We start from the raw sequence: 24,545 nt of genomic DNA, 5'->3' as shown, positions 1-24,545 counted from the left end.
AGTGAATCCACCTGCAACTCCAACTCTCAAATGCGGTTAGCCAGTAGCTGCAGGTGGACACACTTCCTGCACACGCGGTCGCCAGGGACACCTGTAGTGTCCATGAATTCTCACATAGTACAGGAGGAGCATATCACAGGTGCGAGCTCTGCTGCCATGACTTGCCTTAGATTTACATGGACTCCCGTCCCGCTGCCGGCGCCTCACCGGTTGTGGTCATTATTCATGTGTGAATCATGACAATGAGCATCTGCAGGCTTTTTGACCTCGGGGAGCATCAAAACCAAACCCATTTATGGCTGATTATCCCATCTTTAGCCCATGGGTGCTATACATACATGTAAAGCCCCTACTGCTGTTTTGACTGAGCTCATGTAACACAGCAGAGATTAGTGAGCAAACCTGGGACCTGTCTGGTGTGATTATTTCTTTTTTTATTCATTCATGGGATATGGGTGTTGCTGGCAAGGCCAGCATTTATTGCCCATCCCTAATTGCCCTTGAGAAGGTGGTGATGAGCCGCCTTCTTGAACCGCTGCAGTCCGTGTGGTGAAGGTTCAGAGATAAATTAAAAAGCAGGACCTCAAAAGGTAGTGATCTCAGGATTACTACCAGTGCCACGTGCTAGTGAGTATAGGAACAGGAGAATAGACCAGATGAATGCATGGCTGCAGCGATTGTGTAGGAGGGAGGGATTTAGATTCCTGGGACATTGGGACTGGTCCTGGGGAAGGTGGGACCTGTACAAGCAGGACAGGTTACACCTGAGCAGCACCGGGACCGATGTCCTCGCGGGGATGTTTGCTAGTGCTGTTGGAAGGTTTAAACTAGAATGACAGGGAACCTGCGCAGGGAGACGGAGGAGGGGGAAACAAGGATAGAAACAAAAGACAGAAAGGGAAGAAGCAATAGAGAAAACAAGGGTGGAAAACAAATCGGGCCATAGTGCAAAATAAAACTAAGATGACTAGCAATCTTAAAAAGACAAGTCTAAAGGCATTGTGTCTTAATGCGCGAAGCATTTGCAATAAGCTAGATGAATTAGCAGCGCAGATAGATATTAACGGTTATGATATAGTTGTGATTACGGAGACATGGCTGCAGGGTGACCAAGGATGGGAACTGAACATCCAGGGGTATTCAATATTTAGGAAGGACAGGCAAAAAGGGAAAGGAGGTGGGGTAGTGTTGTTAGTAAAGGAGGAAATCAATGCAATAGCGAGGAAGGATATTGGCTCGGAATATCACGATGTGGAATCTGTATGGGTGGAGCTAAGAAACACCAAGGGGCAGAAAACGTTGGTGTGGGTTGTCTATAGGTCCCCAACAGTAGTGGAGATGTAGGGGAGGGCATTAAACAGGAAATTAAAGACGCATGCAAGAAGGGTGCAGCTATAATCATGGGTGATTTTAATCTACATATAGATTGGTCAAACCAAATTAGCAATAATACTGTGGGGGAGGAATTCCTGGAGTGTGTACGTGATGGTTTTCTAGACCAATACGTTGAGGAACCAACTAGAGAACAGGTGATCCTATACTGGGTATTGTGCAATGAGAAAAGATTAATTAACAATCTTGTTGAGCAGGGTCCCTTAGGGAAGAGTGACCATAACATGATCGAATTCCTCATTTAAGATGGAGGGTGAAGTAGTTGAATCCAAAACTAGGGTCCTGAATCTAAATAAAGGAAATTACGATAGTATGAGGTGCGAGTTGGCTAAGATAGATTGGGGAACTTTACTAAAAGGGATGACGGTGGATAGGCAATGGCTAATATTTAAAGAACGTGCGCAGGAATTACAACAATTATTCATTCCTGTCTGGCGCAAAAATAAAACAGGAAAGGTGGCTCAACCGTGGCTTACAAAAGAAATTAGGGATGGTATTAGATCCAAAGGGGAGGCATATAAAATTGCCAGAAAAAGCAGCAAGCCTGAGGATAGGGAGCAGTTCAGAATTCAGCAAAAGAGGATAAAGAGATTGATTAAGAGGGGAAAAATAGAGTGAGAGAGTAAACTAGCAGGGAACATAAAAACTGACTGTAAAAGCTTCCATAAATATGTCAAGAGAAAAAGATTAGTGAAGACAAATGTAGGTCCCTTACAGTCAGAAATGGGGGAAATTATAATGGGGAACAAAGAAATGGCAGAACAATTAAACATATACTTTGATTCTGTCTTCCTAAAGGAGGACACAAATAACCTCCCAGAAATGTTAGGGAACCAAGGGTCTAGTGAGAGGGAGGAACTGAAGGAAACTAGTATTAGTAAAAAAAAAAGTGCTAGGGAAACTAATGGGGCTAAAGGCTGATAAATCCCCAGGGCCTGATAATCTACATCCCAGAGTACTAAAGGAAGTGGCCTTGGAAATAGTGGATGCATTGGTGATCATCTTCCAAAATTCTATCGACTCTGGAACAGTTCCTACAGATTGGAGGGTGGCAAATGTAACCCCACTATTTTAAAAAAAAAGAGGGAGAGAAAAAAACAGGGAATTACAGACCAGTTAGCCTAACGTCAGTAGTGGGGAAAATGCTGGAGTCTGTTATAAAAAGATGTGATAACAGAACACTTGGAAGGCATTAACGGGTTGGACAAAGTCAGCATGGGTTTATGAAAGGGGAATCATGCTTAACAAATCTACTGGAGTTTTTTGAGGATATAACTAGTAGAATAGATAGGGGAGAACCAGTGGATGTGGTGTATCTGGATTTTCATAAGGCTTTTGATAAGGTCCCACACAAGAGGTTAGTGTGGAAAATTAAAGCACATGGGATTGGGGGGAATATACTGGTATGGATTGAGAATTGGTTGACAGACAGGAAACAGAGAGTAGGAATAAACGGGTCTTTTTCCAGGTTGCAGACAGTGACTAGTGTGGTACCGCAGGGATCAGTGCTTGGGCCCCAGCCATGATCATTTTGAATGGTGGAGAAGGGCCGAATGGCCTACTTTTGCTCCTATTTTCTATGTTTCACAGTGCTGTTAGGAAGGGAGTTCCAGGATTTTGACCCAGTGACTATGAAGGAATGGCGATGTATTTCCAAGTCAGGACAGTGTGTGACTTGGAGGGGAACGTGCAGGTGGTGTTGTTCCCATGTGCCTGCTGCCCTTATCCTTCTAGGTGGTAGAGGTCACGGTAGATGTACCATCCTGTAGACTGTATACATGGCAGCCACAGTGCGCTGGTGGTGAAGGGAGTGACTGTTTAGGATGGTGGATAGGGTGCCAATCAAGCGGGCTGCTTTGTCCTGGATGGTGCCGAGCTTCTTGAGTGTTGTTGGAGCTGCACTCATCCAGGAAAGTGGAGAGTATTCCATCACACTCCTGACTTGTGCCCTGTAGATGGCGGAAAGGCTTTGGGGAGTTAGGAGGGGAATCACTCGCTGCAGAATACCCAGCCTCTGACGTGCTCTTGTAGCCATAGTATTCATGTGGCTGGTCCAATTAAGTTTCTGGTCAATTGTGACTCCCAGGATGTTGATGGTGGGGAATTCGCAATGGTAATGCCATTGAATGTCACTGGGAGGTGGTTGGATTCTCCCTTGTTGGAGATGGTCATTGCCTGGCACTTGTCTGGCTCGAATGTTACTTGCCACTTATCAGCCCAAGCTGATTGGGTCATCTGCTCAATGTGTAAATCTGTTGATAGATTGGAGAAGCCTTCAACCACTTTTATGAGTAATGATGGGAGAACCATGTCTCAAGTAAATGGATTAAAGTTCCAGGATAAGAGTTGGGAAAGAAATGGCAGGAATGAAATGGGAAGAAATATTAAACTACTTTTTGCAAAGATTTCCTAACAGAGGAGGAGGCTACTCACTGTGGGCCTGTTTACTGTAAACTGATACGAATCAATCCTCCCTTTGTAGCCTAGGCCATTGATATTCATGATCTGTAAAGGGATTTTAGTGCTTCTGTCCAGTTTTGATTGCATTTGCTTTAGTGATTTTTAAATTACTTTAAATGCAGTAACTGTGGACTCTGAAACTCAGACTGGCTTCATAAATATGAGGCTAAATTTAGTGACCACTACTTTAAGCTGATTTACATCAGAATGATATTTTAATGAACTGTTGGCACTGATGAATCCTGTTTAGTGATCATGTTGATGCTGACTGTTTTGCAGACAGAGCTGCAAGTCTCTGCATCACCCCTCTTAATCTCTCCCTAGCTCAACTCTGTTTTCCTTGTGTATATTTATGAAGTGCTTTATGACATTTCTTTACACAAAAGACATTATCATAGAATCATAGAAATTTACCGCACAGAAGGAGGCCATTCAGTTCAACGTGTCTGTGCCTGCTGATAAAGAGCTATCCAGCCTAATCCCACTTTCCGGCTCTTGGTCTGTAGCCTTGTAGGTTTTGACACTTCAAGTGCATACCCAAGTACTTTTTAAATGAATTGAGGGTTTCTGCCTCTACCACCCTTTCAGGCAGTGAGTTCGTGACCCCCACCTCTGGGTGAAAAAATTTCTCCTCCGCTCCCCTCTAATCCTTCTACCAATTAGTTTAAATCTATGCCCCCTGGTTATTGACCTCTCTGTTAAGGGAAATATCCACTCTATCTAGGCCCCTCATAATTTTATATAACTCCAATTAAATCTCTTCTCAGCCTCCTTTGTTCCAAAGAAAACAACCCCAGCCTATCCCATCTTTCCTCATAGCTACAATTCTCCAACCCTGGCAACATCCTCGTAAATCTCCTCTGTACCCTCTCTAGTGCAATCACATCTTTCCTGTAATGTGGTGGCCAGAACTGTAGTACTCTAGCTGTGGCCTAACTAGTGTTTTATACAGTTCCAGCATAACCTCCCTGCTCTTATAGTCTATGCCTCGGCTAATAAAGGAAACTATCCCGTATGTCTTCTTAACCGCCTTATCTATCTGTCCTGCTACCTTCAGGGATCTGTGGACATGCACTCCAAGGTCCCTCTGTTCCTCTACACCTCTCAGTATACATTTATTGTGTATTCCCTTGCCTTGTTTTCCTTCCCCAAATGAATTACCTCATGCTTCTCTGGATTGAATTCCGTTTGCCACTTTTCTGCCCACCTGATCAGTCCATTGATATCTTCCTGCAGTCTACAGCTTTCCTCATCACTATCAACCACATGTCCAATTTTTGTATCATCTGTAATCTTCTTAATCATGCCCCCACATTTAAGTCTAAATCATTGATATATACCACAAAAAGCAAGGGACCTAGTACTGAGCCCTGTGGAACCCCACGGGAAACAGCCGTCCAGTTACAAAAACATTTGTTCACCATTACCCTTTGCTTCCTGCCGCTGAGCCAATTTTGGATCCAACTTGCCACTTTGCCTTGGATCCCATGGGCTTTTACTTTTCTGACCAGTCTGCTATGTGGGACCTTGTCAAAAGCTTTGCTAAAATCTATGTAGACCATATCAATCACCCTACCCTCATTGACTCCCGTTGATACCTACTCAAAAAATTCAGTTGTTAGTCAGACATGACCTTCCCTTAACAGGTTCATGCTGACTGTCCTTGATTAATCCATGCCTTTCTAAATGACGATTAATACTGTCCCTCAGAATTGTTTCCAATAATTTGCCCACCACCAAGGTTAGGCTGACTGGCCTGTAATTACTCGGTCTACCCCTTTCCCTTTTTTAAACAACGGTACAACATTAGCAGTCCCCAGTGCTCCGGCACCATGCCTGTAGCCAGAGAGGACTGGAAAATGATGGTCTGAGCCTCTGCTATTTCCTCTCTTGCTTATTTTAACAGTCTGGGATACATTTCATCCAGGCCTGGCGATTTATCTACTTTCAAAGATGCTAATCCCCTTAATATTTCCTCCCTCACTATGTTTATCACATCCAATATTTCCCACTCCTCCGCCTTAACTACAGTGTCTGCATCGTCCCCCACTTTTGTGAAGACAGATGCAAAGTATTCATTAAGAACTATACCCACATCTTCCGCCTCCACACACAGGTTACCTTTTTGGTCTCTAATAGGCCCTACTCTTTCCTTAGTTATCCTCTTGCTCTTTATATATTTATAAAACATCTTTGGGTTTTCCTTGATTTTACTTGCCAATATTTTTTCATGCCCTCTCTTTGCTCTCTTAATTTCCTTTTTAATTTGCCCCCTGCACTTTTTATACTCCTCTAGGCTTTCTGCAGTATTGAGCTCACGGTATCTGACCTAAGCTTCCCTTTTTTGCCTTAACCTACCCTGTATGCTCCATGACATCCAGGGGCCTCTAGATTTGGGAATTCCACCCTATTTCCTTGTGGGAACATATTTGCTCTGAACCCTCACTATCTCCTCCTTGAATGACTCCCACTGCTCTGACACTGATTTCTCTTCAAGTAGCTGTTTCCAGTCCATTTTTGCCAAATCACATCTCAGCTTAGTAAAATTGGCCTTCCCCCAATTGAGAACTTTTACTCCTGGCCTATCTTTATCCTTTTCCATAACTGGGCTAAATCTAACTGAATTATGATCACTACCACCAAAATGCTCTCCCACTGATACCCCCTTCCACCTCCCCATCTTCAATCCCTAAAACTAGGTCTAGAACTGCCCCCTCTCTTGTTGGGCTTGCTATGTACTGGCTTAAAAAATTCTCCTGAATGCATTTAAAGAACTCTGTGCTCTCCATACCTTTTACACTGATTCCAATCCAGTTAATATTAGGGTAGTTGAAATCCCCTACTATTACTGCCCTATTGTTTTTGCACTTCTCAGAAATTTGCCTACATATTTGCTCTTCTCTCTCTCCCTCTGTATATAGTACACTCCCAAGGTGTGATTGCCCCTTTTTTGTTCTTCAGTTCAACCCATAAACCAATAATGCCACCCCCTCTCTATCTCGTCTGAAAACCCTGTAACCAGGAATGTTGAGCTGCCATTCCTTCACCCTCTTTAAGCCATGTTTCAGTAATAGCTATAATATCATACTTCCACATGTCTATCTGTGCCCTCAGCTCATCTGCCTTATTAACTAGACTCCTTGCATTGAAACCTGGCTTAGAGGGAGATAATTGGCAGCTCAAAATCCCTGGATATAGAGTTTTTAGGCAAGATAGAGTGGGTGATAAAAAAAGGAGGGGTAGCATTTTTTTTTTTATTCGTTCACGGGATGTGGGCGTCGCTGGCGAGGCCAGCATTTCTTGCCCATCCCTAATTGCCCTCGAGAAGGTGGTGGTGAGCCGCCTTCTTGAACCGCTGCAGTCCGTGTGGTGACGGTTCTCCCACAGTGCTGTTAGGAAGGGAGTTCCAGGATTTTGACCCAGCGACAATGAAGGAACGGCGATATATTTCCAAGTCGGGATGGTGTGTGACTTGGAGGGGAACGTGCAGGTGGTGTTGTTCCCATGCGCCTGCTGCTCTTGTCCTTCTAGGTGGTAGAGGTCGCGGGTTTGGGAGGTGCTGTCGAAGAAGCCTTGGCGAGTTGCTGCAGTGCATCCTGTGGATGGTACACACTGCAGCCACAGTGCGCCGGTGGTGAAGGGAGTGAATGTTTAGGGTGGTGGATGGGGTGCCAATCAAGCGGGCCGCTTTATCTTGGATGGTGTCGAGCTTCTTGAGTGTTGTTGGAGCTGCACTCATCCAGGCAAGTGGAGAGTATTCCATCACACTCCTGACTTGTGCCTTGTAGATGGTGGAAAGGCTTTGGGGAGTCAGGAGGCGAGTCACTCGCCGCAGAATACCCAGCCTCTGACCTGCTCTCGTAGCCACAGTATTTATATGGCTGGTCCAGTTCTGTTTCTGGTCAATGGTGATCCCCAGGATGTTGATGGTGGGGGATTCGGCGATGGTAATGCCGTTGAATGTCAAGGGGAGGTGGTTAGACTCTCTCTTGTTGGAGATGGTCATTGCCTGGCACTTATCTGGCGCGAATGTTACTTGCCACTTATGAGCCCAAGCCTGGATGTCGTCCAGGTCTTGCTGCATGCGGGCTCGGACTGCTTCATTATCTGAGGGGTTGCGAATGGAACTGAACACTGTGCAGTCATCAGCGAACATCCCCATTTCTGACCTTATGATGGAGGGAAGGTCATTGATGAAGCAGCTGAAGATGGTTGGGCCTAGGACACTGCCCTGAGGAACTCCTGCCGCAATGCCCTGGGGCTGAGATGATTGGCCTCCAACAACCACTACCATCTTCCTTTGTGCTAGGTATGACTCCAGCCACTGGAGAGTTTTCCCCCTGATTCCCATGGACTTCAATTTTACTAGGGCTCCTTGGTGCCACACTCGGTCAAATGCTGCCTTGTTGTCAAGGGCAGTCACTCTCACCTCACCTCTGGAATTCATCTCTTTTGTCCATGTTTGGACCAAGGCTGTAATGAGGTCTGGAGCCGAGTGGTCCTGGCGGAACCCAAACTGAGCATCGGTGAGCAGGTTATTGGTGAGTAAGTGCCGCTTGATAGCACTGTCGACGACACCTTCCATGACTTTGCTGATGATTGAGAGTAGACTGATGGGGTGGTAATTGGCCGGATTGGATTTGTCCTGCTTTTTGTGGACAGGACATACCTGGGCAATTTTCCACATTGTCGGGTAGATGCCAGTGTTGTAGCTGTACTGGAACAGCTTGGCTAGAGGCGCAGCTAGTTCTGGAGCACAAGTCTTCAGCACTACAGCTGGGATGTTGTCGGGGCCCATAGCCTTTGCTGTATCCAGTGCACTCAGCCGTTTCTTGATATCATGTGGAGTGAATCGAATTGGCCGAAGACTGGCTTCCGTGATGGTGGGGATATCGGGAGGAGGCTGAGATGGATCATCCACTCGGCACTTCTGGCTGAAGATGGTTGCAAACGCTTCAGCCTTGTCTTTTGCACTCACGTGCTGGACTCCGCCATCATTGAGAATGGGGATGTTTGCAGAGCCTCCTCCTCCCGTTAGTTGTTTAATTGTCCACCACGATTCACGACTGGATGTGGCAGGACTGCAGAGCTTTGATCTGATCCGTTGGTTGTGGAATCGCTTAGCTCTGTCTATAGCATGTTGCTTCCGCTGTTTAGCATGCATGTAGTCCGGAGTTGTAGCTTCACCAGGTTGGCACCTCATTTTTAGGTACGCCTGGTGCTGCTCCTGGCATGCTCTTCTCCACTCCTCATTGAACCAGGGTTGATCCCCTGGCTTGTTGGTAATGGTAGAGTGAGGAATATGCCGGGTCATGAGGTTACAGATTGTGCTGGAATACAATTCTGCTGCTGCTGATGGCCCACCGCGCCTCATGGATGCCCAATTTTGAGCTGCTAGATCCGTTCTGAATCTATCCCATTTGGCACGGTGGTAGTGCCACACAACACGTTGGATGGTGTCCTCAGTGCGAAGATGGGACTTCATCTCCACGAGGACTGTGCGGTGGTCACTCCTACCAATACTGTCATGGACAGATGCATTTGCGACAGGTAGATTGGTGAGGACGAGGTCAAGTAAGTTTTTCCCTCGTGTTGGTTCGCTCACCACCTGCCGCAGGCCCAGTCTGGCAGCTATGTCCTTCAGGACTCGGCCAGCTCGGTCAGTAGTGGTGCTACCGAGCCACTCTTGGTGATGGACATTGAAGTCCCCCACCCAGAGTACATTCTGTGCCCTTGCTACCCTCAGTGCTTCCTCCAAGTGGTGCTCAACATGGAGGAGGACTGATTCATCAGCTGAGGGAGGACGGTAGGTGGTAATCAGCAGGAGGTTTCCTTGCCCATGTTTGACCTGATGCCATGAGATTTCATGGGGTCCAGAGCCAATGTTGAGGACTCCCAGGGCCACTCCCTCCTGACTGTATATCACTGTACCGCCACCTCTGGTCGGTCTGTCCTGCCGGTGGGACAGGACATACCCAGGGATGGTGATGGAAGAGTCTGGGACGTTGGCTGAAAGATATGATTCTGTAAGTATGGCTATGTCAGGCTGTTGCTTGACTAGTCTGTGGGACAGCTCTCCCAATTTTGGCACAAGTCCCCAGATGTTGGTAAGGAGGACCTTGCAGGGTCGACTGGGCTTGGTGTTTTGCCGTTGTCGTGTCCGGTGCCTAGTGGTCCGATGCCGGGTGGTCCGTCCGGTTATATTCTTATTATGACTTTTTTTTAAGCGAGATTTTACAACTGAGTGGCTTGCTAGGCCATTTCAGAGGGCAATTAAGAATCAACCACATTGCTGTGGGTCTGGAGTCACATATAGGCCAGACCGGGTAAGGACGGCAGGTTTCCTTCCCTAAAGGACATTAGTGAACCAGATGGGTTTTTACGACAATCCGGTAGTTTCATGGCTATCATTACTGATACTAGTATTTTAATTCCAGATTTTTATTTAATTAATTGAATTTAAATTCGCCAGCTGCCGTGGCGGGATTTGAACTCATGACTCTGGATTTTAGTCCAGGCCTCTGGATTACTAGCTCAGTAACATAACCACTATGCTACCTTACCCCACATTATTGGTTAAAGAATCAATTACAGTTGTGAGAAGGGATGATATGCTAAATGGATCATCAATTGAGGCCATATGGGTTGAGCTAAGAAATAAAAAAGGGGCAGTCACACTACTAGATGTGTACTATAGACCCCTGAATAGCGAAAGGGAGATGGAAGACCAAATATGTAGGTAAATTTCTGAGTGCAAAAATAAGAGGGCAATTATAGTAGGGGACTTCAACTACCCTAACATCAACTGGGATTCAAACAGTGTGAGGGGCACAGAGGGCAAAAAATTCCTGATCGGTGTCCAGGAGAACTTTTTTAGCCAGTACGTGACGAGCTCAACAAGAGGAGATGCAATTCTAGATTTAGCCCTGGGAAATGAAGATGGGCAAGTGGGTGAAGTGACAGTGGGTGACCATATTGGGGATAGTGACCACAATTCAGTTAGTTTTAGCATTATTATGGAAAAGGACAGAGTTAAATCAGGAGTAAATGTTTTAAATTGGGGGAAGGCAAATTTTACAGAACTAAGAGGTGATTTGGCAGAAGTGGATTGGACACAACTACTTGAGGAGAAATCAGTGGCAAGCCAGTGGGAGGCACTAAAAAGTGAAATTCTATAGGTATAATGCAGACACGTCCCCTCAAAGAAAAAGGGTGGCACTGCCAAATCTAGAGCCCCCTGATTGTCTAGGAGTATACGGGGCAAGATAAAGCATAAAAAGAAAGCTTATGACTGTCACAGAAAACTAAATACTGCAGAAAGCCTAGAGGAGTATAGAAAGTACAGGGATGACGTAAAAAAGGCAATAAGGAAAGCAAAGAGAGGACATGAAAAAATATTAGCTAGTAAGATTAAAGAAAACCCAAAGATGTTTTATCAGTACATTAAGAACAAGAGGATAGCTAAGGAAAAGGTGGGACCTATCAGGGATGATAAGGATAACTTGTGTGTAGGGTTTTAAATGAATATTTTGTCTCCATATTCACAAAGGAAAGGGATGATCCAGATGTAGTCGTTAAAGAGAGGTGTGAAGTATTGGATAAGGTAAACATAACTTGAGAGGAAGTACTAGAGGGACTGGAATCCTTGAAAGTTGATAAGTCACCAGGGCCGGATGGATTGTTTCCTAGGCTATTGAAGGAAGCCAGGGAGGAAATAGCGGATGCTCAGAGGATCATTTTCCAATCCTCACTAGATACAGGGGAGGTACTGGAAGACTGCAAATGTAGTACCGTTGTTTAAAAAAGGTACGAGGGAAAGGCCGAACAATTATAGGCCGGTCAGTCTTACCTCGGTGGTGGGCAAACTATTAGAAGGATTCCTGAAAGATAGGATAAACTGTCACTTGGAAAGGCATGGTTTAATCAGGGATAGTCAGCATGGATTTGTTCAGGGAAGGTCATGCCTTACAAATCTGATTAAATTCTTTGAGGAACTGACAAGGAGGATTGATGGGGGTAGTGCAGTGGATGTTGTCTATATGGATTTTAGTAAGGCATTTGACAAGGTCCCACATGGCAGACTGGTCAGAAAGGTAAAAGCCCATCGGATATAGGGAAATGTGGTGAATTGGATCCAAAATTGGCTCAGTAACAGAAAACAAAGGGTAAAAGTCGATGGATGTCTTTGCGAATGGAAATCCGTTTCCAGTGGTGTGCCACAGGGCTCAGTGTTGGGTCCCTTGCTGTTTGTGGTATATATTAATGATTTGGCTTGAATGTAGGGGGCATGATTGGCAAATTTGCAGACGGCAGAAAAATTGGCCGTGTAGTTGATGGTGAAGAGGATAGCTGTAGACTCCAAGAAGATATCAATGGGTTGGTGGAGTGGGCGGAAAAGTGGCAAATGGAGTACAACCCAGAGAAGTGTAAGGTAATGAACTTAGGGAGGGTAAACAATAAAAGGGAATACGCAGTAAACGGGAATGCACTCCATTATTAGCCGAGGTATAGGATACAAAAGCAGGGATGTAATGATGGAACTGTGTAAAATGCTGGTAAGGCCACAGCTGGAGTATTGTGCGCAGTTCTGGTCACCACATTACAGGAAGGACGTTATTGCTGTGGAGCGAGTGCAAAGCAGATTTACAAGAATGTTGCCAGGGCTTGAAAATTGCAGCTATGAGGAGATATTGGATAGGCTGGGGTCGTTTTCCTTGGAGCAGAGGAGGTTGAGGGGAGACTTGATTGAGGTGTACAAAATTATGAGGGGCCTAGATAGAGTAGACAGGAAGTACCTGTTTCCCCTAGCGGAGAGTTCAAGAACTAGAGGATATAGATTTAAGCTGATTGGCGGAAGGATTAGAGGGGACATGAGGAAAAGCTTTTTTACCCAGAGGGTGGTGGGTGTATGGAATTCGCTGCCCGAATTGGTGGCAGAGGCAGGGACCCTCAACACTTTTTAAAAGTATCTGGACCTGCACCTAAAGCGCTGTAAGCTGCAGGGCTACGGACCTGGTGCTGGAAGGTGGGATTAGAATGGGCACCTGGTTGTTCTTCGAGCCGGCGCGGACACGATGGGCCAAATGGCCTCCTTCTGTGCTGTATCTTTTCTATGGTTCTATGTATATACCATTAAGCACTGCCAAACTTGTTTGTTGTCTATTTTCTAGCCTTTGTTTCCTCTGCCTTCCAACCTCGCTTAATAATTTTCTGCCATCCATTTCTTGCTCTGCTTCTCTCCCTTCTGAATCTACGCTCAGGTTCCCACTCCTCTGCCAAGCTAGTTTAAACCCTCCCCAACCGCACTAGCAAACCTCCCTGCGACGATATTGGTCCCGGCTCTGTTGAGGTGCAAACCATCCGGATTGTACAGATCCCACCTCCCCCCAGAACCTGTCCCGATGCCCAAGGAATCTAAAGCCCTCCCTCCTGCACCATCTTTCCAGCCACGTATTCATCTGCACTACGCTCCTATTTCCGCACTCACTAGCGCACCAGGGTGTTGATTAAATGAAAACAAAACCGAAAATACTGGACGCACTCAGCAGATCGGGCAGCATCTGTGGACAAAGCAAGTTGTGGCAAAGGATGCAAGCCTGGTCTGCTGAGTTTTCCCAGAACCTTTTGTTTTTCTTTCAGATTTCAGCATCTGCAGTATTTTTTTTTATATATAAATGCAAGTTCTTCCTCTTCCTCCCTCATAGCTAGGATGTGGAGATGCCGGTGATGGACTGGGGTGGACAAATGTAAGGAATCTTACAACACCAGGTTATAGTCCAACAAATTTATTTTAAAATCACAAGCTTTCGGAGATTATCTCCTTCGTCAGATGAATGAATGAAAAGGTTCTCAAATCGCATATCTTATACTATGTTGGGACAGCTTGTGATTTTAAAATAAATTTGTTGGACTATAACCTGGTGTTGTAAGATTCCTTACATTTGTCCCTCATAGCTAGAGCAGTGCTGCTCAGAGATTATGTGTAGCCCTCGGGGAGGGTAGTGAGGATTAAACTAGGTTAGGTGACCATTCATTTGGGCTATAAACTTTCGGATTAGTCACCTGAATTCAGATGGCTTTGCTCTCTCCCCATTTTCACCCATCTTGGCCTTGCTGTTTTGAGGCACTAACCTGAAGATCGGTACTTCAAGGGGAGGAAGAAAAAGCTATTGGAGAAATCACTCTGAGCTACCCCATTGCATTGGAACATATCCATTTCCAACAGACTTGGGTGGGGAAGGAAGAAGTTTGTAATTGTCTGAAAGACGACTGTTTCATTGCAGGTCTGAGATTGAATTTTAACATACTAACTCTGGAGCTCTGTTGGAAATGTGCTGTGACTTTGTTCGGTTGTGCTTTAGTTTAGGTCTCATTTCGGACTCGTTCCACATGTTCTTTGACTGCACTGCCCTTCTGGCTGGACTGGCGGCATCTGTGATCTCCCGATGGAGGTCAAATGATACCTTTTCCTATGGGTAAGAGCTGGTGGGCTTATAACATTTGATTGCGTAGAGATGCATATATTTAGCAGTCAAGCATTTCCTCTTTTCCCTTCCATCTGAGATGAGTGGGTTTCAGGGTGGTTGCTGCATTAACAACTGTTAATAGAACCACAAACTGGACCAGAGATTGATTTGATCTCTTGGATAAATTTAAATTCTTCCCTCCTCTCTCCACAAAAAAGTCATAAATCAATTGATTTGGTTTTTATTTCTAACTGAACTAAAACAAAAATTTGACAATTTCCTCCTCTCTCCTATTTTCCCCTCTCTGGTCCCACCCTCCACCGTTTCACAGCCGAATGTTGGTACTGCTTTGTAACCCACCACTATTAAGCATGCTGGAGCATTGTTGGCTAACTCTTGAAAATTATTTTTCATATGGTTCACTTCCCCCAAAAGTATAAATGATGTATTCATCTCTGTGCACCAGAGCATACATGTCCAAAATTGCAGCTTCTTTAACCACTTTGACGGTGGCTCCTCTGTGAGCATCTGCGTCTGACTGAAACCATGTGGGCATCACGAGATGAGCCAGTGTGACAGACCCTTAAATTCTTTGCTTTTTTATCACCTTAATTTTGCTTGGGGTTTCAAGCTGATGCTATTATCTATACGCTTGTATGATGCATCCAGATTTGGGATCAAGAAATGGTTAATTTTGTAGACAAAATGTAAACGTGCCAAAAAGAAATTAAAACACAGCTAAGAGTCAACATTACATTGCTATAGTCATGGCAATGCAAGCAATGTGTAGACAGCATGGGAAAAATAGAGGACTCTCAAACAAGCACTTGATTTGGGCAAGCCTCAGTGTGCTATTAGTGGCAAATGCACCATCATTTTCATTCTGATTGTTAAAAATAATCATGTTTATCGATTTGAAGAAACCAGTTGATGCTCCTGGACATGTGGTAGCAAAATGTTATTCTATTCCTTTGTCTGTATTTTGTTTCCTTTGGCAGATATGTCCGAGCAGAGGTTCTGGCTGGATTTGTGAATGGATTATTTCTGATCTTCACAGCCTTTTTCATTTTCTCAGAAGGAATAGAGGTTGGTTAATAAAAAATGTGGTTATATGTCAGCTCTAGAATTTCACTCCCAGCAAATTCCTCTTGGGTCTTGGAAGGAATACTTTATAATTAAGTCTGAATTGTAGCTATAGGAAGATTGAGTGTCAGTTTGGTTTAGATGCAATCTGCATTATTGGAATTTGCAGACTGTTAGTCACTTGGCAAAGGGTTCTTTGCTGGGCCTTTCTTTCTAGATTAAAAGAAAATGTGGCGGTGATATATGTGCTACTTTGCTCCTAACGGCGTGGAATTTCAGTGAAATCATAGGTCAGTGGCTCACCTCGTACCTAACTGTACAGATTCAGTTATATCATCTTCAGAAGTGGTGTCCATTTTCCATCCCTCCCCTTCTCCTCTCCTGAAGTCATTACCCCCTTGCTTGGCAACACTACTGTGAGCACATGCACCCTGTAGTACTTCATTTTTCTATGTGACCCGAGACAGCGAGTATGGGTGGGCTGGGTTACAGTTGTAGCGTAGGATCTTTGTGGAAATGGGTGGGGTCCCTGATCCCAGCTGGGCCATCACAGGAACAAATCACTGGGCACTTACAGGAACCTAGAATTTATAGCACAAAAAGAAACAATTCATCACACTCTGCCTGTGCTTGTTTAAATAGGACTGTCTACTCTAATCCAATTTCCCTGCACTCTTCTATATCATTTTATATATAATATAATATATTTTAAATACTTATCCAATTTTTTTTGTAGTCTCTGCCTCAGTAGCCACTTATGGCAAAGCATTCAATGTTTGAATAATCCTTCGTGTGGAAGATTTCTTTTAACTTCCTGCTTCTAACTTACTTGGGGTAAGGGATGATCCGCAGGTGAATCTATCCATGGAGTATTGTAGCAGCTTTATCGAGAGCCCTCTCCCTAAGTAATGTGTTGCAGTGAAGGAGGACAATTAATTGACCAGATAGAGATCACCACAGGACAAAAAAGTAACCACTAAGTAAAACTCAGCTACATATCTGTCCTTCCAATCGAACATTATTTTTGTTGGAGTAACATACAAGCTCACTTAGTTGTAAACAAGGACAGAGGCACTCAGATAATGTGTTTGTGTAAAATGTACAAGCCATCCCTTTTTGATCGACCCTGCCCCTACATACATTCAGTATCCCTCAATCCTGCCTCCCTCCACAGAAACAAAAGTCTCCTCTTTCCAAACAAAACTGACTCATTTGTTTGCTTTTCGTCCATAATTTAAATTCCTGATACCCAGAATTATCATTGTTGTTCATCTTTGCGCCCGCTCAAGGGCAGTAATATCCTTGGGATGTCAGCCTTGTATTCACCCCCCCAGGTTTCATATTTTGTCATTTACGCAAGTGACCAAACTTTTTTTCTAAACTGGTAGTTGGAACTTACGGGGGTTTTGAGACTTTCAGTCCATTTTATGCCCCTTCCCTTTTTTTAGGGATTTCACATAGTCCTGGAATGAATCCTAAAATATCGTTTGTTGTACATAATTAACAATATGTGCACTGGATGTTGCTCTTCATCCATATACTACAGTGGGTAGTATGAAGTGCAGTTACAACCCTGTGTTTATCTCCTTTTATCATATTGCAAATACTGTTTTTTTTAAAAAACTAATACTGCTTTCAAAATAAGTGTGTATCACTCCATAACTAACTTAAGGGAAGTGATTTATTGTCTCTTTCTCTGTACTTTGCTGAATTTCTTTTTTAAATGAGGCTAGGAGGGTATACGCCTTTTTTATGTTGGTGTTAGAATCATAGAAAGTTACGGCACAGAAGGAGGCCATTCGGCCCATCGTGTCCATGCCGGCCGAAAAAGAGCTATCCAGCTTGATCCCACTTTCCAGCACTTGGTCCGTAACCCTGTAGGTTACGGCACTTCAAGTGCACATCCAAGTACTTCTTAAATGAGTTGAGGGTTTCTGCCTCTACCACCCTTTGAGGCAGTGAGTTCCAGACCCCCACCATCCTCTGGGTGGAAAAACTTTCTCCTCAGCTCCCCTCTAATCTTTCTACCAATTACTTTAAACTCTACGACCCGTGGTCCCTGATCCGTCTGCTAAGGGAAATAGGTCCTCCCTATCAACTCTATCTAGCCCTGTCCTAATTTTATATACCTCAATTAAATCTCCCCTCAGCCTCCTTTGTTCCAAAGAAAATATCCCCAGCCTATCCAATCTTTTGTCATAGCTAAAATTATCCAGTCCTGGCAACATCCTCATGGATGTCCTCTGTACCCTCCCTAGTGCAATCACATGTTTCCTGTAATGTGGTGACCAGGTGTTCTTGTTCCTGTGTAATCTGGGGACTTTTTTTCACTTGTGACAATTTTACAAAAACTTAATGTGCAAAATAAAATTATTCCAGCAATAAGCTTTATGACAATTGCAATATAAAGTGGTGATGACTTGAGCAGGAATTATTCTTCTGTACAGTTAGTTGATATTTAAATTACAATAAAGTAAAACATTTAACAACTTTGCTAGAAAACACAGCCAATTCTTTGTGATGCAGAACCTTTCTCGTGTGTTGTCAGCTGGTCAGCAACTCATCAAGTGAATTGTTTCTCCAAAAGTGAACTGATTATAAAGGCCTGTATACATTTCTGACTGTAGTTCAATGGCATCAGAGATGAGCCTTGTGCAGCAGTGTGTTCGAGATCAGGAACTCTTAAGAATGTGGGATTGAACTTGTGCCCCCTCTCACCAGTCACTCTTCAACCTGTAAGACTGTATCAAGTTTTAGTTCTTTTATCTCCAATTGTTTTTCAGAGAGCTCTGGAACCCCCTGATGTGCATCACGAGCGACTGCTGTCTGTCTCTGTGCTTGGGTTTCTGGTGAATTTGGTTGGCATTTTTGTATTTAAACACGGTGGCCATGGACATTCTCACGATGGTGGTAAGGGAACAATTCTATAAATTTGTACGTTGCCTGCAAGTATTCAAATTGTTAGTTTCTTTGAATAGGTGAAATAAGACACATAATATCATGGGAAGGAACATTTTAGATTGAAAGACTGAAACACTAGCAAGAAGAGTTATTTTTAGTGTGAAGTGTTTTGTTTAGTTGTGTTTGCTGTTATTTCTAAAACATTAATTTGTTAATTCTGACTTACACAGATTCCTGTTTTTTCTCTTTTCCCCCTCCCTCTCCCAAAGTGGGAAAAATGTAAGTCAGAATCAGCAAATTAGAAGTGCTGATTCTTGCTGGGTTATGCTTGCACAGGCACCTACAACCTTTGTTTGAGTTCTTTGTGTATGAGCCAGTTCAGCAAGTGTTGATAGGCTATTTGACTGTTGGGGCATTGCAGCTAATCTCATTTCTGTTCTCGTCTGACATTTCACATGTGCTCTTCGTTGGTAGGTTACTGTTGCCTTGGCCTGAGCTGGTCTAGTTACTCATTGAGCCACTAGGAGGAGCTCCAGACTTAAAGGATTATGACTGTTCAACCAGTCATGATACAGGGGTTCATGCCACTGTGACTTTTTCGATCAGATCTGGCAAAGCGACTCCTTGTGCTGAGTGCTTATTTCTATTTTTATGTTGCAATGTGCAATGGACATGCGTAGAAGGGTTTACAGATTAAACCAGTTGACAGATGGCTTTGTTCGTTTGTATTTAAGTTTGATATTCACATTCAAAGACATGTATAGTTTTTAATAAGCTTTACTGTGTTTTGTTTATTGCATTAGGTCATGGCCATAGTCACTCACTCTTCAATGGAGGAATTCCTGGACTGAGTCACGGAGAACATGGGCACAGCCACAGTCACGAACACAGATCTGTACATACCCATGGTAATAGCCATGGGCATGGGCATTCCCATGCTCAGGAGCACTGTCATGGTGAGTTATGTGTTGCCAGTTCTCTTCATGAATCTGAAGTTGCACCTGGTGAATGTTTTGTTTATTGGTCAGAAAACTGACATAATGCCTAATTTGTTCTGTCCTTGGATTTATCTCCAGTGACATATCCCACTAAGATAATCATTATTATTATGTAATGTCTTGGGATAAAATGGGTTCATTTTTGTTAGGTGTCAAGTATCAGATGATTGGTATTTATGAAGCACAGTTCAGGGAATGAAAGGTTTTGTGTTTACTCTAGTGGGCTGTGACTGACTCTGAAATACTGACCATGTCACATAGAAGCCACAACACACAAACATGCCATTTGGTCCAACCCTCCACATGAGCAAACAGTTCCAATCACATTTACCCACCCTGTTCCCAAACCCCTTTTCCTTCTTCCACTTATCCAATCTAATATTGAATGTTGACACAATTTCTCCCTCAACCAGTAACCCCGGAAGTGAATTCCACAGCCCCTCTGAAGTTTCTCCTGTCTTCTATTCTAAATCTCTCACATTTAAACTAGTATCAATAGTACCTTGTTCTTAACCCTTCAACTACTGGAAACAGTCTGTTTCTAGCTACCCTGTCTCATCCTTTTATAATAAACACTTCTATTATATCGCCCCCAAATCTGCAACATTCTTAAAAAAAAAAGTGTCAAGTCTTTTTCGTATTTGTATTTCCTTATACCAGGCAGCATCCTAGTGAATCTGCATTGTACCCTCGCTAAAGCTTCAATATCCTTCCCATAATGTGGAGCCCAATATTGCACACCATACTCTAACTAAGGTCTTAAAGTTTTATATAGGCTCATAATTACCTCTTGGCTTTTATATTCTATACCTATTGAGATAAACCTAGAATTCTATTAGTTTTTTTTTACAGTTGTCAAACTGAGGTGCTGCCTTTAATGTTTTGTAGACGTGGACCTGTACCCCAGGTCCCTCTGCTGGATCAGAATGAAATTATGATCTAAAGCGATACACTATCTTAATTTTTGTAACACTTGCAATACAGAGACAAAACATGTTGTAATGGCATAAACTTAGTGTGATCTTAAGAACTACCTAATGGCTCAATAGATAAATGCACCAATAGTGGTGTTCTGAGCCCTGCAGACCTTGAAGGCTCCTGGGTTGATCGCTGGTCTTTGCTGAGCAAATTGATTTCGGCCAGGGCAGCTGTTTTTAGTTGGTCTTAGCATCCCTGAGGTGGGGATGATCAAATTGACTAGGATTCTTGTTCCTGATTGCTGTCTAATAAGCCTGCTGAAGTGTGAATATATGCAAAAGAGAGGATAGAATCTAGTTCAAATGGTCTACTGATGTTGACTGCCTAGCTACACATAAGCAATGCCATTTGTGTGAGGTATTGGAAGGTGTAAGATCTGCACGGAAGAATACCTCCGCACAATGTAATACCTTAAGAAACAGAAGGAGGAGAAATAGTATTTTAATTACTATGTTTGGGAAAGAGAGCCTTTTTTATTGGAAAAGCTAAGTATATAGTTTGCAGCTAATGATTTTGAGCATATTTCCGACAATTTAGAACTTTATGTTTAAAGATTAGATCAATCATTCTGGTTCTGTTAACACGAGGCAAATGCGCATGAGTGAAACATGCAGTTCCTGGTATGTCCAACCCTGGAAAACCCTGAGGAAAAAATCTTCTGTATTTATGCACAATTGTAAATCACTTGCCAATGTGTAAAACAACCTGATGCTTAATCTTTCTATTGGTGGCACTCTGTGTTTGGTTATGAAGCTGATAGATTACAGAACACTTAAAACTACATCCAGTTTATATCTGAGCTATACTGGAAGATAGCAGCTGAGCACGAATTAAAGGGGGCACTGCAATTTGGGGGGGGAACAACATTTCACATTTTTAACTTGTTTCTTGCCCTTTTCACTGCTCTATGCATAAACCCCTTACTACAGTTGTATGATCAGTAATGTGCACATGCTGATATCCAGAGACTAAATGCAATCAATTCCATTTATTGATTTCAAGCTAGCACCTGAGTAGTTTTTCACAAAATAATTGCTGAAGTTGTCTTTAACCATTGAGTTACAAAACCAGTGACTCAGTTAAGCAAATAGACATCAAGATTTAGATGCCACAAACTGCTCTTTGATATCTCCTGGAACTCTCAATTATGCAACTACCTTGTAACTCACTGGAAGTCTTCTATCAATGCATATGTTGTAGTTTTGTAACTATGGTTACTATGTTTTTCTGTACAGAAGATCACCAATGTGATACCCTTAAAGCAAAAGGATCCAGTAAACAGATTTTAGAAGGTTTGTGAATTGATCATTTTGCATTAAAATTTTCACTAACTCTTCAAGCTGAACTTCATTATTCCTTTATCAAAAAAACTGCACAAGCAATTTTTTTTACCTTATTGTTCATTTTCTAAATGTAGGAGGTTTTCAGTAATATAAATCAAAAATGATATTGCTTAAAATCATAAAATTATGTCTTCCCCTCTTGTCATTATAGGAGTCTATCTGCATATTGTGGCAGACACACTTGGCAGTATAGGTGTAATAATATCTGCTCTTCTGATGCAGAACTATGGCCTTATGATAGCAGATCCTATCTGCTCCATGTTGATTTCTTTCCTCATAGGAATAAGGTGAGTAACTTGGAGTTTTTGTGTTTCTAGTTTTGTTAGTTTGTTGGGTGTTTCTGTGAGAGTTCTTGCAGGGCAGCATAGAGTCACATAGCGACTGTAATAGAATACAGTTAAATTGGTGTAGACAAGCTCACACTAAATGTGCTTGGAGTCAGTGTGTGTGGGGTACATGGACGCACTTCCAATAAAACCTCTCCTGTCATTCCTAGTTCCATCATGCTAATGGTTAGGTATTCACATACCAAGCTCTTCTTTCCTGTCCCCCTTTAGGTCCTGGCTTCTCTTGACCAATTTACCAGCATTGGGTGAAAACTGATGGGCTCCATTGTCCTCTACCCCTGTTCTCCAACATACTTTGACACCCAGACACCAAGCCTCCAGCCTCCCCTCTCCTCACGCCAATCTCACTTGACCACTTGCCCTCCCAATCTTCCTTCTTAATCTGCCACTGCCAGCTCCCTCCATCAATCTTGTATCCTCATCCTCCCCATTTCCTTTCTGACCTTCGATTTCCACCATTTTTTTTAGTTTTTATTTTTTTTTAAACTTATCTATACAGTTGGCAAATGCATTAAGTGCACAGAAAGTAAATTGTTGATTAAAGTCAGCAAACAGCTGAAGGGCAGAAAGCAGTAGTAGGAAGGGGTATAAATTCACTCTCCTTGCCTCCAGTTTTATCCCACGACAGCACTTTTTCTTTCTTCCCAGGAATCAATCTAGTTGATTGAAAGGGGGATGAGAGGGTTGTCCTATGAGGAATCATTGAAACATATAAGATTCTGAGAGGGTTTGACAGGGTAGATGCTGAGAGGATGTTTCCCCTGGCTGGAGAGTCTAGAACTAGGGGACATAGTCTCAGGATAAGGGGTCGGACATTTAGGACCGAGATGAAGAATTTCTTCACTCAGTGGGTTGTGAATATTTGGAACTCTCTACCCCAGAGGGCTGTGAATGCTCAGTTGTTGAGTATATTCAAGACTGAGATTGATAGATTTTTGGACTCTAAGGGAATCAAGGGATATGGGGATCGGGCAGGAAAGTGGAGTTGAGGTCAAAGATCAGCCACGATCCTATTGAATGGTGGAGCAGGCTCAAGCCGCTGTATGGCCTACTCCTGCTGCTATTATGTTCTTATAAGTTACATATTGTATCAGATTTTAGTTTCTTGATTTATTTCTAAATACTCGCCTTTCTGTTTTGTCACATCCTTTTATACAGTGTAAATAAAATCCGCTCTATTATCTACCACAAACTGCTGCACTTCGTTCCCACATTGAATAATAATATTCATGTGGGAAACGAACTGCAGGAGAGCAGTTTTACTAATGGCAAAAATGGTTGTTACCACTAGGGGATGCTCAAAGCTGAGGTTTGAATGATCACAACAAAAACAGAAAATGTTTGAAATACATAACAGGCCCATTGTGTAAGAAGAGGGGTTAATGTTTCAGTTCTAGACCCACCATCTGAACTTTGAAGAAATTTTACTGATTAAGTGAACTTACTCAACTAAGTGTGTCAGTCTAGACTTCAGGTTTATTAACAGTTTAGTTCTTTTGCTAGTCTGTTTCTAGCACTGGTTCTGCTCTGGCAATAGGCCCTTGTTTTATAATGTTCCAAACTAGGTTGAACCTGTGTTTTGATTTATGCAGAAGATGGGCGAGGATAGCACTCTTCCCTCTTGGTCCAAAGTTTCTGGTTCAAACCCCACTCCATGAATGAAGCATATATCTATGCTGATACTGCAGTACAGTACTGAATGAGTGCTTTATTCTCAGAGATATTGTGTTTCGGATGAGATGTTAAACTGAGGCCCCATCTGCCTGTTGAGGTAGCCGTGTAAGATCCCATGAAACTATTTGAAGAGCAGGTAGCTTCCCTTGGTGTTCTGGCTAGCATTCATCCATCAACCAATATTACCCAAAACAGATCTACTGTTAATTTCTCATTTGCTGTTTGTAGGAGCTTGCTGTACAGACATTGGTTACCACGTTTACTTACATAACAGTGACTACACTTCAAGAGTAATTAATTGCTGTAAAGCACTTTGGGACATCCTGAGGACATGAAAGGGGCCATATAAATAGAAGTTTTCTAGAAGTCTATGAACAACTTCTTCAAAAACACAAATACATTTTAGAAATCCTTTTGAGCTTTGTGCTGGGACAGGAATAAACATAATGCTGGCAATTTTAATTTTACTTGAGCTGCACTCATTGTATCTGGTACCCCCATCGTGTGACTGGTATTTAGTAGTGTTACCAGACTTATTTAGTGTCCACATACAAATCCACTTTATGAAAAATCTTAATCAAGTCAACTCTATTTAATGTGTGGTAAGCTTAATTCACCAACAACCAGTGCTTTATGCTAGTGTTGTATAAATCATAATACACTCTCAAAACGTAACCCAAGTTTGGAAGAACAAAATCTTTAATTGTGCTACCAGGTGATTTTCAGTTCAGTTAGATATAATATGAAAATTTCACTCTCTCTTTTGATTCACTGAAATCCTATTGACAACATTAGTACTACAATAAGTGGTACTCTGCTGAGATTTAAGCAGAGTGAAATGGAAACGGGACTGAAATTGCCTCACTTAAATGTAAGAATTTTATTTTGGCGAAGGCCTCTCAT

General features: G+C 43.0%; 1 protein-coding gene across 2 annotated transcripts in view; it reads left to right on the top strand.

The window, feature by feature from the left end:
• slc30a7 (solute carrier family 30 member 7) overlaps window positions 1-24,545 on the top strand; it is an 84,556-nt gene that overhangs the window by 11,208 nt on the left and 48,803 nt on the right. Inside the window, exons 3-8 of one of the 2 annotated variants that reach the window (XM_067990579.1) lie at window positions 14,214-14,327; window positions 15,317-15,404; window positions 18,185-18,311; window positions 19,106-19,258; window positions 21,514-21,570; window positions 21,773-21,908. In XM_067990579.1, the coding sequence (XP_067846680.1) occupies window positions 14,214-14,327; window positions 15,317-15,404; window positions 18,185-18,311; window positions 19,106-19,258; window positions 21,514-21,570; window positions 21,773-21,908 (675 nt within the window). The remainder of the gene's footprint in view (window positions 1-14,213; window positions 14,328-15,316; window positions 15,405-18,184; window positions 18,312-19,105; window positions 19,259-21,513; window positions 21,571-21,772; window positions 21,909-24,545) is intronic. The other variant, XM_067990581.1, reaches the window with a different exon arrangement.

Source organism: Heptranchias perlo, chromosome 9, assembly GCF_035084215.1.
Source record: "Heptranchias perlo isolate sHepPer1 chromosome 9, sHepPer1.hap1, whole genome shotgun sequence".
NCBI classification, from domain to species: Eukaryota; Metazoa; Chordata; class Chondrichthyes; order Hexanchiformes; family Hexanchidae; genus Heptranchias; species Heptranchias perlo.
This window is presented reverse-complemented; position numbering and strand designations above follow the sequence as displayed.